The sequence below is a fragment of the Dipodomys merriami genome, unplaced genomic scaffold (genome assembly GCF_024711535.1).
Source record: "Dipodomys merriami isolate MVZ:Mamm:240054 unplaced genomic scaffold, mDipMer1.0.p SCAF_2, whole genome shotgun sequence".
NCBI classification, from domain to species: Eukaryota; Metazoa; Chordata; class Mammalia; order Rodentia; family Heteromyidae; genus Dipodomys; species Dipodomys merriami.
This window is the reverse complement of record NW_027203381.1, coordinates 50,655,494-50,669,509: the sequence shown is the minus strand read 5'-3', so window position 1 is coordinate 50,669,509 and position 14,016 is coordinate 50,655,494. Positions and strand designations below refer to the sequence as shown.

General features: G+C 42.7%; 1 protein-coding gene across 2 annotated transcripts in view; it reads right to left on the bottom strand.

The window, feature by feature from the left end:
- Positions 1–11,723, bottom strand: part of Afg3l2 (AFG3 like matrix AAA peptidase subunit 2) — a 50,795-nt gene extending 39,072 nt beyond the window's left edge. The window contains exons 1-5 of one of the 2 annotated variants that reach the window (XM_070029612.1): positions 11,433–11,723; positions 7,360–7,459; positions 6,663–6,740; positions 5,125–5,231; positions 4,840–4,992 (exon numbers count right to left, since the gene is read on the bottom strand). In XM_070029612.1, the coding sequence (XP_069885713.1) occupies positions 4,840–4,992; positions 5,125–5,231; positions 6,663–6,740; positions 7,360–7,459; positions 11,433–11,549 (555 nt within the window). In that variant the 5' untranslated portion in view covers positions 11,550–11,723. Of the gene's footprint in view, positions 1–4,839; positions 4,993–5,124; positions 5,234–6,662; positions 6,741–7,359; positions 7,460–11,432 lie in introns of those variants that run through there. The other variant, XM_070029613.1, reaches the window with a different exon arrangement.
- Positions 11,724–14,016: the final 2,293 nt, after the last annotated feature.

Here is a 14,016-nt window from a genome sequence, read left to right as displayed (position 1 = left end):
AAATGACAGAAGTCCCTTAAGAGTAGGAGAATGAATATAAAAAATATAATCCACATAATGTTAAAGACTCACTGGAGGTCTAAAGAAACAAAAAGACTGAAGTGAGAGGATGGAAAATGATGTCCCATAGTCCCATTAAATTGTAACCAAAGGAACAGGAGTATACATGTATCAGAAACACTGACTTCAAGTAGGAAAGGTTACAAGAGATAAAAACACTGTATTTTTTTTTAATCAAAAAGATTTTTAGTTCCAATACTAGCAGTACAGAGTCACAGAGAAAAAAAAAAAAGCTAGAGAATATTTTAAACACATATATGCGGGGGCTGGGAATGTGACTTAGTGGTACTTGCCTAGCATGCATGAAGCCCTGATTCCTCAGTACCACATAAACAAAAAAAGCTGGAAGTTGTGCTATGGCTCAAATGGTAGAGTGCTAGCCTTGAGTAAAAGAAGCTCAGGGACAATCCCAATCCCAGAGTTCAAGCCCCAGGACTGGCAAAAAAAAAAAAAAAATTAAGATTAAAAAACCAAAAACTAAGTTTGTCTGCACCAGTTCTGGGGCTTGAACTCCACGTCTCATGCTCTCCTTTAGCTTTTTCCGCTCAAAGCTGGTGCTCTACTAGTTGAGCCACAGCACCAAAAAACATGCAAACCATACTTTCCTGAGAACACTAAACTTTGAACAAAGCAAGAAGCATAGTACACAAATTCAGAATGAAAAGAACCCTTCCCCTCCACCAAAAGTAGTTATTTCCCTACTAATTTCACTGTGTTGGTCACTTGTAAAAGGCAGCAAGAACTACAGGTGATACCTCAGAGTGCAGTCCGAGCCACTGTCCCTCACCTTCCTATCAGAGGCACCATGGTGGGAATCGGGAAGATCCTGACCCCACTGTTGACTTGGTATCATAGGCTTTGTACACCACTGAGAGAGATCTAAGGGAAGTGTTCCACCATTGCCAATGTGTCCATGGTGTACAACCAACAGTCCAGGCATTCCGGAGGATTAGCCTTCCTGTATTTTGAAAGCATACATGACACCAAAGAGACCAAAGAACATGCCAATGAGAAGGAGCTCAACGGGCAGAGGATCAGAGTGGATTTATCCATAACAAAGAGACCACAAAGCCCAACACCTAGAGTTTATATGGGAAGACCTACCTATGGTGGATTGAGATTATTACAGTAGATAGTACAGGAGAGGGGGACTGAGAGTCCATGTACAAAAGGAAACCTTCTCCCTACTATGCCCATGGAAGTACTTCAGTACTTCCTTCTCAGTAATGGAGAAAATAGATTTAAGACCGACAGGAAATAGAGGATATACGCATAATAAAACAACTGTGTCTAATCTATATACAAAATACTCCACCCAACAACAGCATACACATTCTTGATTTCCAAGCAAATGTAAGATTTTCCAAGACAGTCTAATCACAATAGAATGAAATTAGAAATTCAAAACAGGATGAAAACTAAAAATGCACAAATCTGAAGAACTAACACACTTAGACAATCAATAGGTCAAGGAAGAAATCACAAAAGAGAATGGAAAATACTTAGAGATCAATGAAAACAAATCCACAGTATATCCAAACCTACAGGACACAGCAATAGCAGAACTAGTTCCAGAGAAAGAAAAAACTAAACCTATAATAAGCAGAAGGAAGGAAATGATAAAACATAAAGATTAAAATAGAGAAAAGATGAAAGAGTGAGGAAAAATAGAGGGGTAGAGAGGTCTAACTCACATGGTAAATTGCTTTTAAGCACAAGGCTCAGAGTTCAGACTCCAATAATGAAAAGGAATACAAAAGAAAAAAAACCAATGAGGGGCTGGGAAGGTGGCTCAGTGGTAGAGCGCTTGCCTTGCATGCATGAGGCCCTGGGTTCGATTCCTCAGCACCACATAAGCAAAAAGAAAAAAAGCCGGAAGTGGCACTGTGGCTCAAGTGGTAGAGTGCTAGCCTTGAGTTGAAGAGCTGAGGAGGGACAGTGCCCAGGCCCAGAGTTCAGGCCCCACGACTGGACCCAAAAAAAACCCCCAAAAAACCAATGAAACCAAAAGTTGGCTCATTGGAAAAGATCATCAAAACTGACACTTATTGCTAGATGAACTAAGAAAAAAAGAAAGAAGATTCAAATCACTAAAACCAGAACTGAAAGTGTGTGTATATTAACACTGAATAAAGAAATAAAAAGGAATATAACAAAGTACTATTGGCTGGGTGTGGTGGTGCATACACCCAACTACTCAAGAGGTAAAGATTGGGAGGATCAAGGTTCAAAGCCAGTCTAATTAAAAAAAGCTAGTACTTCATTTCAATCAAGCCAGGTATAATGATGCACACTTATCATCCCCACTACTCAAGAAGCACAAGTAAAAGACTACAGGCTGGGTCCATCTCTAGGGAGAAAAAAAAAATCTAAGACTTTATTGAAAAGACTAGATTAAAAAAAAAAAAAAAGAGTCCTGAGGGCATGACTGGTAGTATACCTGCCTAGAATTTTATGATGCAACTTTGTATTTATTCAAAAGAATTGAAAACAGAATCTCAAAAAGGCCTATGTATATACAATGTTCAAAGCAGCATTATTCACAATAGTTAAAATATGGAAGATCTCCACAGTGTCCATCAATGATAAACAGGTAAACAAAACATGGAATGTATTTATGTGTACAGGTGTACATGTGTATATATACATATGCACACACAACAGATTATGCACCTTTAAAATGGAAGACATTCTGACAACCAACCAGGAAAGACAAATATCTACGACTCTATTAATATGAGGTATCTCTAGTCAGAATCACAGAGGAAAAAGTAGAACATAGTTGCCTGGTAGGGGCCTTAAGAAGGAGAGAATGAGTACCACTGTTTAATGGGTAGTTTCACTTGTTTAAGATAAACATTTTAGAGATGCATAACAGGGATGATTGTACTTATGGATGGATTTAGTATAACTGTATATATACATTTAAAACTAATTGTATACATTTAAAAATTGTTGTTTGTATTTTACCAAATGAAAAACTGGGGAGAAAGAAAAGATAAGGATGAAAAGATTAACTTCATTCTAACTTCACTTAAGAAAATACTAGTGAAAATAATTTAAAATGAGAATGTTATTAATGAATTATGCATGTTACCCATAAAAAGGTAAAATTACTTCAACAGATGGTAAAACAAAGGAAAAAAAATCTGTTCCAAGTCACCTTAAAAGAGTGACAAGCAGTTGAGTGCTAGTGGCTCACATCTGTAATCCTATCTACTCAGGAGGCTGAGATACGAGGATCACAGTTCAAAGCCAGCCCAGGCAAGAAAAGTCTGTAAGACTTTGATATCCAATTAACCATCTAAAAACCAGAAGTGGGGAAGTGGCGCTGTAGCTCAAGTGGTAGAGCGCTCGCCTTGAGCTGAAGAGCTGCGCCCAGGCCCAGAGTTCAAGCCCCACGACCGACAAAAAAAAAAAAAAAACAGAAGTGGAGCTGTGGCTCAAAGAGGTAAAGTACTAGTCTTGAGCAAAAAAAAAAAACAAACTCAGGGACAGCTCAAGTCCAAGTTCCAGGCCCATGACTGACCAAAAAAAAAAGGTGACATATACTTCCTCAACGTACTTATAATAAGCATTAATTATTTGGAAGGACAGCCACTTGTCACAAAAGTGAAATGCTAGTAAGTTTAAAATCAAGAGCAAATCACCATTTATAACCATTATTCCATTCTTCTTGTGACTTCTGACCAACCAATACACAAAATAGTATTATTTACCTTTTATTATATATTTACTTGATTCCTCCCTTTTTTTTTCTCTTGAACTCAGACACTGAAGTAGTTCAAAAGGTAGGTTTTTTTTTTTTACTTGCTTGTTTAAGACAGGGGTTTCCTATATAGCCAATCTAGCCTTGAGCTCTCATCTTTTACTTAGTTATCTGATCTTAACAGTTTCATCCACAGCAGAAATTACTTGACGATGTATCTTGGGTCTGCAACACATCTGTGCAGATGGCTATTTTCACTTCTATACTCACCTCCTGTACAACTTGTAGACATACGTTACATTCTTCATACTACCTTAGTAAACACTAATATTTTTATCTTATCCAACTCATTAGCAAAAACCCTATCATCAAGAGGCTAAATAATTTCCCTAATGTTCTTTAGCAGGCCTAATGCATGTTCTTACTAACATTATATGCAGAAATTTCCAAGATGTCCATGTTTCCTACTTTAAAGTCTTAGAATTAGGATCCATTTTATAATTGATGGCATGTCATACTGTTACTGGAAGCTTATTAACTTTTTCTTAGTAATACATATAATGTACCTTATAGTCAGCAACATCTTAAATACTCTTGGCAAAGACCCAGGTGGTAACAACACAGGCTTCCCAACAGACAGAACAATAGCCTAGGTGGACCATACTAGAAGACTGGTTGCTCTTAGTGCGCACAGCTCTGGTTGGCCAGCAAGCCCACAGGAGTAAAAAAGCAGTGAGGACAAGTAGAGCCAAGAGGCCACCAAAGGCAGAAGATACAGGAAGAGGCAAGAGAAGTCAATGTGAGAAAGACAAAAGAAATAAAGGATCACTAGGTCCTGATGAGACACACTGCTTCCCAAACCAGGCTCTATTCTGAAGTGACATGAAAGAGCCCTGTAGTAAAATCTGTGGCTGCTGTTTCAAAACAAACAGATTCTTGATTATAGTAGAAAATAGTAACTTTATGATCAACAAATTCAGCTAACTCAGTGACTGTTTATCACTCTTGGTCTAATCTACTGAATATCACCTTGTGAATCATGGCAGCCATCAACCCCATACAATACTTACTACTCCTTTAGAAAGATAGTTATTGACAAAATCCTTCCAAGTGATTTCTCTTCCGGAGTTCTTGAACATGATGTAGAGCGTGACTCCACCCCAAAACAGAGCAGTCCAGAGAAAATACAACCTGAAATCCTTGTCATCCCATGGGAAGTCACCCTAGACAAAAAGGGAGAGTTTCTATAAAACAAAATTGCATAATATCATCTATGCAATATGAGACACAAGTCTCTTACAACCTTCCCTGGGCCACATTTGCAAGCTCAAAATCAACATAGTTTAAAATCAAACCTTCTGGAACCTGGACCACCAGTGAGAATCATCTTTCTTGCCTCGGCGTTTTCCTCCACCACCTCCTGCCCCTCCAGAAGAGCGTGGGGTAGCAGCTGGCTTTGTCTCTATCAGGAAACAAAGAGGACACACAGCAGCATTGCAGTGGTTTCTAGCTGACAGCAAGGCTTCCAGGCTCATGGGTCCACAAAGGCCTTGGTTCAAAGTATAATATGCCCACTGGCTGGCTATAGCACCATGAAAACGGCCAGCCCTGAGCTCATTCTTTGCATTCTGAGTGTACATTTGTTCCTCTAACTAGATGGTAAGTTCATTTTAAAGCAAAGGCTTGAGCCAGGTACCACTGGCTCATGCCCATGATCCTAACTACTCAGGAGGCTAAGAACTGAGGATCATGGTTCAAAGCCAGTCCGGATTATCTCCAATTAACCACCAAAAGGCCAGAAATAGAGTGCCAGCTTTGAGTGGAAAAGAGACAGACCCCGAGTTTAAGCCTCAGTATCTGTGTAAAAAAAGAAAAGAAAAAAATGAGGGGGTATTAAGACTTTGACTCCCATTTCTTATATGGAGAGCAGGAAATATTTCTCTTTCTCTATTTCTCCTACTTTAATCCTGTCACACTAAAACAAATCCTTGTTAAAACTTAAAAAAAAAAAAAAAAGAAAAGAAAAGAAAAGAAAAGAAAAAAAGAAAAACTGGGTGCTGGTGGCTAACACCTGTAATCCTAGATACTCAGGAGGCAGAGATCTGAGAATCGTGTCTCGAAGCCAACCAGGCAGGAAAGTTCATGAGACTCTTTATCTCCAATTAAATACCACCACAAAACTGGAAATGGAGCTGTGGCTCCAAGTGAAGAGCACTAACTTGAGGGAAAGAACTCAGAGATAGCACCTAGGCCCTATAACCAACAAAAACAACAAAGTGCTAGGCTAAGGATGTAGCTCAGTGGCAGAGCATCTACTCAGCATTTGGGAGATCCTTGGTTCAATCTCCAGAATTAATTACCACTGTGAACAAAAATACCCAATAGCTAATTTATATTTTTCCTTATGTTTCCCTAAACAGAAAGGAAGCCAATTGAATGCAACAGATGTCAGGCACTGTGCTAAATAGTATGGCACTTATGAGATGGGGTTAGGAAGCTGAAAGCTCACACACACATACCTCCACCCTCCCAGGCCTAAGCAATGCTGTCTGAATTCCTAAGACAAGGCCCAGTTAAGGTTCATGTGGTTTTCACAGCACTACGCAGTATCACAACATGTCACATAAGAGCTTCTCAATAGCTTAAAGTATATGTCAGATTTATCTACTAGTCTTAGTCAATCTTCTTTAAGGTCTTTAATGACTCTAAGGTCTAAATATCTTCAATTTGCACAAGGATGGGAAAATATGTACAGAAAATGAAAGTAAACTGAAATCTAGAACCTATGAAACTTTATGTATGGATAACCACTAATGTCAGTGCTGACTGTTAGTGGTCATCATCATTTATTAGGAAAAACAATAAACTCTAATACTATCTTTTTAGCGGGTACCTTTTTTGTCTCCCGCAGTTTCTTTGGGTTCTGTAGCAGTTTTTCCATTTTTCCCATTAGGAAAGTATTTTTCAAATCCTGTTAAGGAGAAAAAAAAATCCTCAAATTAAAATTCACCATGTTTTGTTTTTGTTTTTGGGTCCGGTCATGGGGCCTGAACTCTGGGCCTGGGCGCTGTCCCTCAGCTCTTCAGCTCAAGGCTAGCGCTCTACCACTTGAGCCACAGCGCCACTTCCGGCTTTTTTCTTTTTGCTTATGTGGTGCTGAGGAATCGAACTCAGGGCCTCAGGCATGCAAGGCAAGCTCTGTACCACTGAGCCACCTTCCCAGCCCTCACCATGTTTTGTATATATGCTGTTTTCTATAATACTGACAAGCCACTATAAAGCCAGTTAGCTGAAAGTTTGAGAAAATTGCTTGTAGAAAAGTAATCAAAATCTAAATAATACATTCACAGTTTGAAAGTGCTAAAGACAAAAGATTCCTCTAAACCAATTTCATCATGTATAAAAACATTCCATGTATTTTCATGACTATAATCCAAGAGTAGTTGGATGTCAGGGAGCGGGAACAGGGGAGACACAAGTTTAAGAGTCATCTCCAGAAACTAAAACATGCGCCTACTTAGCAAACACCTGCAGGGGATATATCTCTTTAACAAGAACACAAGACATTATGGTCACACCTAAGCACTTACCTTTGGGAGGTCGAGAACAGAATCTTTTATAAGCAGCAATTACATCTGTCAGAACAGAGTTTCTGCTGCTTGTTGCTTGAGAGGTAGCATACCGATAAAGCTGCAACAGGACAAAGATATAAGCATGAGGACCACATGGAGAAAAAGATGCAAAAAGCGTTTTATTTCCTAATATCACAAAGTGAACAAGATGTTTCTCTGTCCTACAAATGATTAGAAACTAGCACAAGATGACTACTTTGAGAAAGAACCAAGGTCAGATGGCACTATGCCACATATATTAGCCACAGAATCAGGAGACACTCTATCACCCAGAAGATAAGAATACTTTACTCGAGCAGAATTTAGAATTATATCCACATTATAATTACCCAACAGCACATTCACTTTGGCAATCTGTACTAATTTTCAGAATTCAAAAGACTAACTTGACAGGAAAAGCTGCTGTTTCACGCTGACTCATTTTTACAGTCTATAATACTTCAAGGTGTTTGTCTGAAATTACAGACCAGTACTGCTTGCAAACATACTAACTTTATCAATTTAATGACAAAGTTAAGGCCAAACATCATTGATATATATTCTAGCAACAAGTGCTACAACTATTTGATAGATCTGTCATCTGATGAGAAACATATAAGTCCCATGAAGACACATCTCTCTGCTTTATAGAACATATGTTGCCACAGAGGTTTTTTTGAAGGCAGGGATATAGTTTAGTGGCATGCCTGAAGCCTGGGGTTTGATTGCAGCAACATAAAAAGGGCTGGGGTATATCTTAGGTACTTACCTAGCAAGCCAAGGGCCTGAGTTCAAACCCTTAGTAATGCCAAAAAAGGTTCTCTGTAGCTAGGTATGGTGGTCAGTCAGGCTTGTAATCCCAGCTTCTTACTAAGTGGAGATTCAAGTTCAAGACCAGCCCAGACAAAAAGTTAGGAAGACAAAGAAAAAGAAAAATCAACAAAAAAGCCAGGCATAGCTAGGTGTCCGTGACTCACACCTGTAATCCTACTTACTCAGGAGGCTGAGATCTGAGGATTGTGGTTTAAAGCCAGCCCTGGCAGAAAGTTCATGAGACTCTTATCTCCAATAAACCACCAGAAAACCAGAAGTGTTAGCCTCGAGCTGAAGAGCTGAGGGACAGCGCCCAGGCCCAAAGTTCAAGCCCCACGACTGACAAAAAGAAAAAAAAAAGTCACTCAAGCTAGGTAAGTCAACAAGGGGAATCAGAAAATCCCTAAGCCCATTGCTCCCTCCCCCAAGGAATGGAGACTTGGCTCAAGTGGTAGAGTAGTGCTTATGAGCAAGAAAGACAAGAGAATACAATGCCCTAAGTTCAAAGCCCAGTACCTGCGCACACACACACACACACACACACACACACACACACACACACACACACACACACACACACACACACACACACACACACACACACACACACACACACACACACACACACACACACACACACACACCCTCTCTCTCTCTCTCTCTCTAAGAAATCCAGAAGGACAAAGAAGTCCTGGAACACATCTGTTACAATAACTAACAGCAACTACAACACATTAATCCCTCAATTTCTACAGGGATTGGATCTAGGAGTCCTGGGTATCAAATGTGTAGACACTCAAGTACATGATATAAAATGATATAGCTATGTACACAGAACGTGCATATCTCCTCCACGATATGTCATCTCTACTATTGATTATACCTAATACAATGTAAATGTTAGGTATAGTTATTATACTACTATATGTACAATCTAGGGGAAAACTAATGTGTTTGGCATAGATGTGATTTTTTTCAAATATTTGCCCTAAGAAAACCCACAGATATGGTGCCAACTGTATACAGACAAGGAGTGGCATAGAGGTAATATAAATACTTCTTTAAAATACCACAGTTTGGTACATAACTACACATACAACATACACAACATTTTGTTTCCTTAAAACACCCTTCTTTGGGCTCTGTTTTCAATCTGAGTTGCCCTGGAATACTGTTAGTAACAATAATAATCCTGTGACAGCATTTTTTTATGGAGGTTGCTGTCTAAAAAAAGTCACTAATGAAACCTTTTTCTTCCTATTTAGTCCAAGTCCTGGAAGTTTATGCTCAAAGAATACTGAGATATCAATTCACAACACTAAAGCTTACAGCACCTCATCTAGAGGATTAGCATGTATACTTGACAATATGGGAACTTCTCAGTCACTACATCATCAATCTTAGTTTTTATGCATCCTACCAGAGACCTTGTATATCAGTACAGCCAACCTATTTCCCAGGGACCTCAACTGAGGACAGTGCTTCTGTCTGATCCTTACCAGTCATAGCATGAACCTAAAGAGTGCATGTAAAACTGGCAAGAGAGCTTCAAAGTAAAAATCTTTTTTTTTATTTAATTTTATTTTATTTGTGAACATACTGTACAGAGGAGTTACAATTACATGGGCAGGATAATGCGTACATTTCTTACCAAGCATTGCAGCCTCCTCCTTTGTTTACCCTTCACATCCCTTCCCAGCCTCCCCCCTCCCCCCCATCCCAATCGTTCTCCTTCCCCCCCCCCCCCCACCGACGTTGTAAAGCTCGTTTTGGACATGACAACTTGTACTTCTCATTGTTGCAACAGGTCCACCTGTATCCTTAAACAACTGGTTTTTCCCCATCTCCTCCACAAGTTATACTGACATCAAATATAGTGAAAGCAGGGGTTATACTGTGGGGGAGGGACATTCAAAGTAAAAATCTTAAGTGCACATGCCTTCAACTTTCCTTATCCATGGGTTCCAAAGTCTCAGACTACATCAAACACTGACAATACTCAGGAAAAATCTGTTTCTAATGAACAACTCTTTCTTGCCATTATTCCCTAAATTCTATGGTATAACAACTATTTCGTAGAGATTATTTCAAATATACAGCATGGTGGTACAAGCCTATAGTCCCAGAACTTAGGGAGCTACTCTTTAGGGAGCTAAGACAGGTAGACCTACCTGGTCTACATAGGGAGACCCTGCCTCAAAAAATAAAAACACCAGGTCTAGTGGTTCATACATATAATCCTGGGTACTCAAGAAGCAGAGGTGGAGATGGAGTTCAAGGCCACTTGTGTAAAAAGATCGGTTTAAGTAGAAGCCAGGTCCCACCAGCAAAAAGGGCTAGCATGTGGCTCAAAAAGTAAGAGCATCACAGGCATGCAATCCTGAGTTGAAATTCCAGGGCTGCCCCTTCTCCTCCCCTCCAAAGAACAAAACACAACACAATGGATTGCAGATTATATGTGAATACTCCCAGCATTCTCCCTGATTTTGGTGTCCAAAGGGGGTCTTGGAACTAATCCCCTGGGGATATTGAGACCACTGTACTATTACTGTGACCCACTTAAGTGGAAAGGCTGAGCTAACTTCCTTCTGGTCATCTGCCCAATTATGGATCAAGCCAGGGTCCTGTGACTGATCTCAGGGCCTCACCCACCAAGCATGCTGCTCACCTCTGGGTAAAACCATTGGAGGACTGGCCTCCAGCTGACAGTGTTAAACTGGGCCGGAAATAGCTGATACCATAGAGATTACTGCCATGGCTCTGCAAAAACGCCATCCTAACGAGGTGGAAGGGAGGGGGTTATCAGACCCTCGTGTGGGCCTACATAAAGCAGTTACTACCATCGGTGACAACCTCCCCACAAGAGGTGACATTTGGGACATGAAAGCATTTACTGCTAGCTATTACAAGGCTGTTTGCAAGCATCAGCAATGGCCCTGTTCGAATTTCCCACTGCATCAAGTCGGCGCCACCGACTCTTACACACACCGGGAGGCAGGGACCGAGCTGTGGTGTGACCTTTCAGGTTCCGGCGGCCGCGGGGGCGCGAGGACCGCCTCACTTCACACCTCCGGCCCGCCTGCACGAGCGCGACCTCGGCCCAGGCTCGTCCCGCAAGGGCCGGCCGGCGATTCGGGCCGCGCGGCGAGCGCGCTAGGGGCCGGTGACCTTGACGCCCGCTCCCCAAGCCGGAAGCGGGTCCCAGGCCGGGGCAAGGGGGTTCGGCGCCGGGAACTCACCGTCCGGAGGCAGGGCCGCCCGCTGGGGCCCAGCCCGGGACCCGGCACGAGGAGCGGCGGGAGGCCGCGGGGCCAGCAGCCGCCTCGGCCCCACAGCAGCAGGCAGCGGTGCGCCATGGCCGCCGGCGCGGCCTACTCCGCTCGCGCTCCGCGGGCAGGCGTGGCTGCGGCTACGGGTGGGTGGTGACCGGCAGTCCCAGGAAGCTGGCTCGGTTACAGGCACAACGACGCGCCAGCGGCGCAGGGAGCCCCGGCTCACCGGCGAGCCCACGGTCCCCACGCGTGCGTCTCCTCTCAAGGGGCGTGGCCCCAGCGTGATGACGTCGACGCTCCCCTCTCAGAGGCCGGCCACGCCCTCGGCCGGACTGGAGGGGCGGGGCAAGAAGAACGTGCTGGACGGAGCGGAAGGCGGGCCCGCAGGAGGGTCTTAATGGAGTGCTGGGGTGGGCAGGGCCAGGAAGGGGTGGGGCCTCATGAGGGGGTCGAGTAGGTGAGGGCGGGGCCTGAAACTTGAGGCCAAAGGACCAAACCTGTTGTCTTTCATTCACCTTTTCGCTTTCACCGATGGATGTGGTGGCAGGCTGTGCAGATGGCAGGACGCAGCAGGATTTTTGTTGTTTGTTTGAGGCAGCATCTCCCTATCCATTCGTCCGAGGCTGTGTGGACCAGGCTAAACCCAGACCCATGACTCATAATCCTCCTGCCTCAGCCTCCCAAGTGCTAGGACTACCGACATGAACCACCACAACATGCTCTAAAGGAAGGAAAAGCAAAGCATCCCAAAGCAGTCAACTAGTGATGTATGTGTTGGGACGATGACCTCTATTCGGCCATTAGGAAATGCTTCAAAGAAAAAGGATTCACAGAATGAGGCCTCCAGGTTATGGAAGCCACAAAACTATTTAGGGTTCGTTTTTTTCCAAAACTAGAACTTGGGAGTCTGATGCTTTTACTCAAAGGCTGGCGCTCTACAAAGCCATTTAGCATACAGGACTGCTGACCAACTGGAAAGAAAAGGGACTTAGAATCCCAGCCCACTATCCACTCCCTCTGTATGTGTGATAAAATAGTAATGCAGAGGAATGGGAAAAGTAAAGCTGAGAAAGGATGAAAAGGTGGTATAGCCCAGCTTGGGCAGGAAGTTAGCAAGACCTCATCTCAATAAATAAGCTGGATGTGGTGACTCACTTCTATAACCTCAGCTAAGTGGGAGGCATAATTAGGAAGGTTGCTGGTGCCAGCCATGCAAAAACGTACGACCTTTTAAGATAAACTGAAGGGGCAAAAAAGGCGTGTGTTCCTGGCTTAAGTAGTAGAGTCTGGCTATCAAGAATAAGACCCTGGGCTAGGAAGGTGGCTCAGTGGTAGAGCGCTTGCCTTGCATGCATGAGGCCCTGGGTTCGATTCTTCAGCACCACATAAGCAAAAAGAAAAAAGCCGGAAGTGGCGCTGTGGCTCAAGTGGTAGAGCGCTCGCCTTGAGCTGAAGAGCTGAGGGACAGCGCCCAGGCCCAGAGTTCAGACCCCATGACCGACCCCCCCAAAAAAAAAGAGTAAGACCCTGAGTTCAAACTCCAGACTGAAAAAGGTAGGGGGGAGCATCAGAAATATCTTCATGTATACACACATGCACACATGAAAAAAGTGGAAGAACACCATCAAAATGCCACCAGGAATCAGGGGCTGGTGGCTCATGCTTATGCTACTGCTAGCTACTCAGAAGGCTGAGCTATAAGAATCATGTTTGAAGCCAGCCTGGGCAGAAAAGTCTGTGAAACTCTCATCTCCAATTAACCACTAAAAAGTTGGAAGTGGAGGTATGGCTCAAGTTGTCGAGCCCTAGCCTTAAGCAAAAAAAGCTCAGGTACAGGAGCTAGGCCCTGAGTTCAATCTCCAGGAACAGCACACATATACACATGGACCAAAAAAAAAACAAACAAAAAACAAAAAACACTAGTGTATACAAGACTTGAACATTACCATCAACCCAGTAACTTTTTTTTTTTTTTTTTTTTTTTTTTTTGTCGGCCGTGGGGCTTGAACTCTGGGCCTGGGCGCTGTCCCTCAGCTCTTCAGCTCAAGGTGAGCACTCTACCACTTGAGCTACAGCACCACTTCCGGTTTTCTGGTGGTTTATTGGAGATAGGAGTCTCATGGTCTCTCCTGCCCCGGCTGGCTTTGAACCGCGATCCTCAGATCTCAGCCTCCTGAATAGCTAGGATTACAGGCGTGAGCCACCAGGGCCCGGCATCAACCCAGTAACTTTAAAGCTTTTGTGTGTGAGTGTGTGAGTGTGTCTGTGTGTGTGTGACATAGATTTACCACAGGGTAATTTCCTGGCAGAACAATTTTGTGGTAAACATTAAAAACAATTTACCAAGCTTATGGGAACTGTGATGCATGTACTTATCCATTAGATGGCAGGAGAGACCTACAAATATCTAAACACAACAGCACATCCTGAATTTCAGTCTTAAAATGTGTTTGCAAGGTTAGCTGGAATTTTTTTTACTATTATTAAATGGTTTTACTATTGTGTGTAGTTTATCTGTAAGAATCCTAATGCTGTGTTTATATACAGGGAG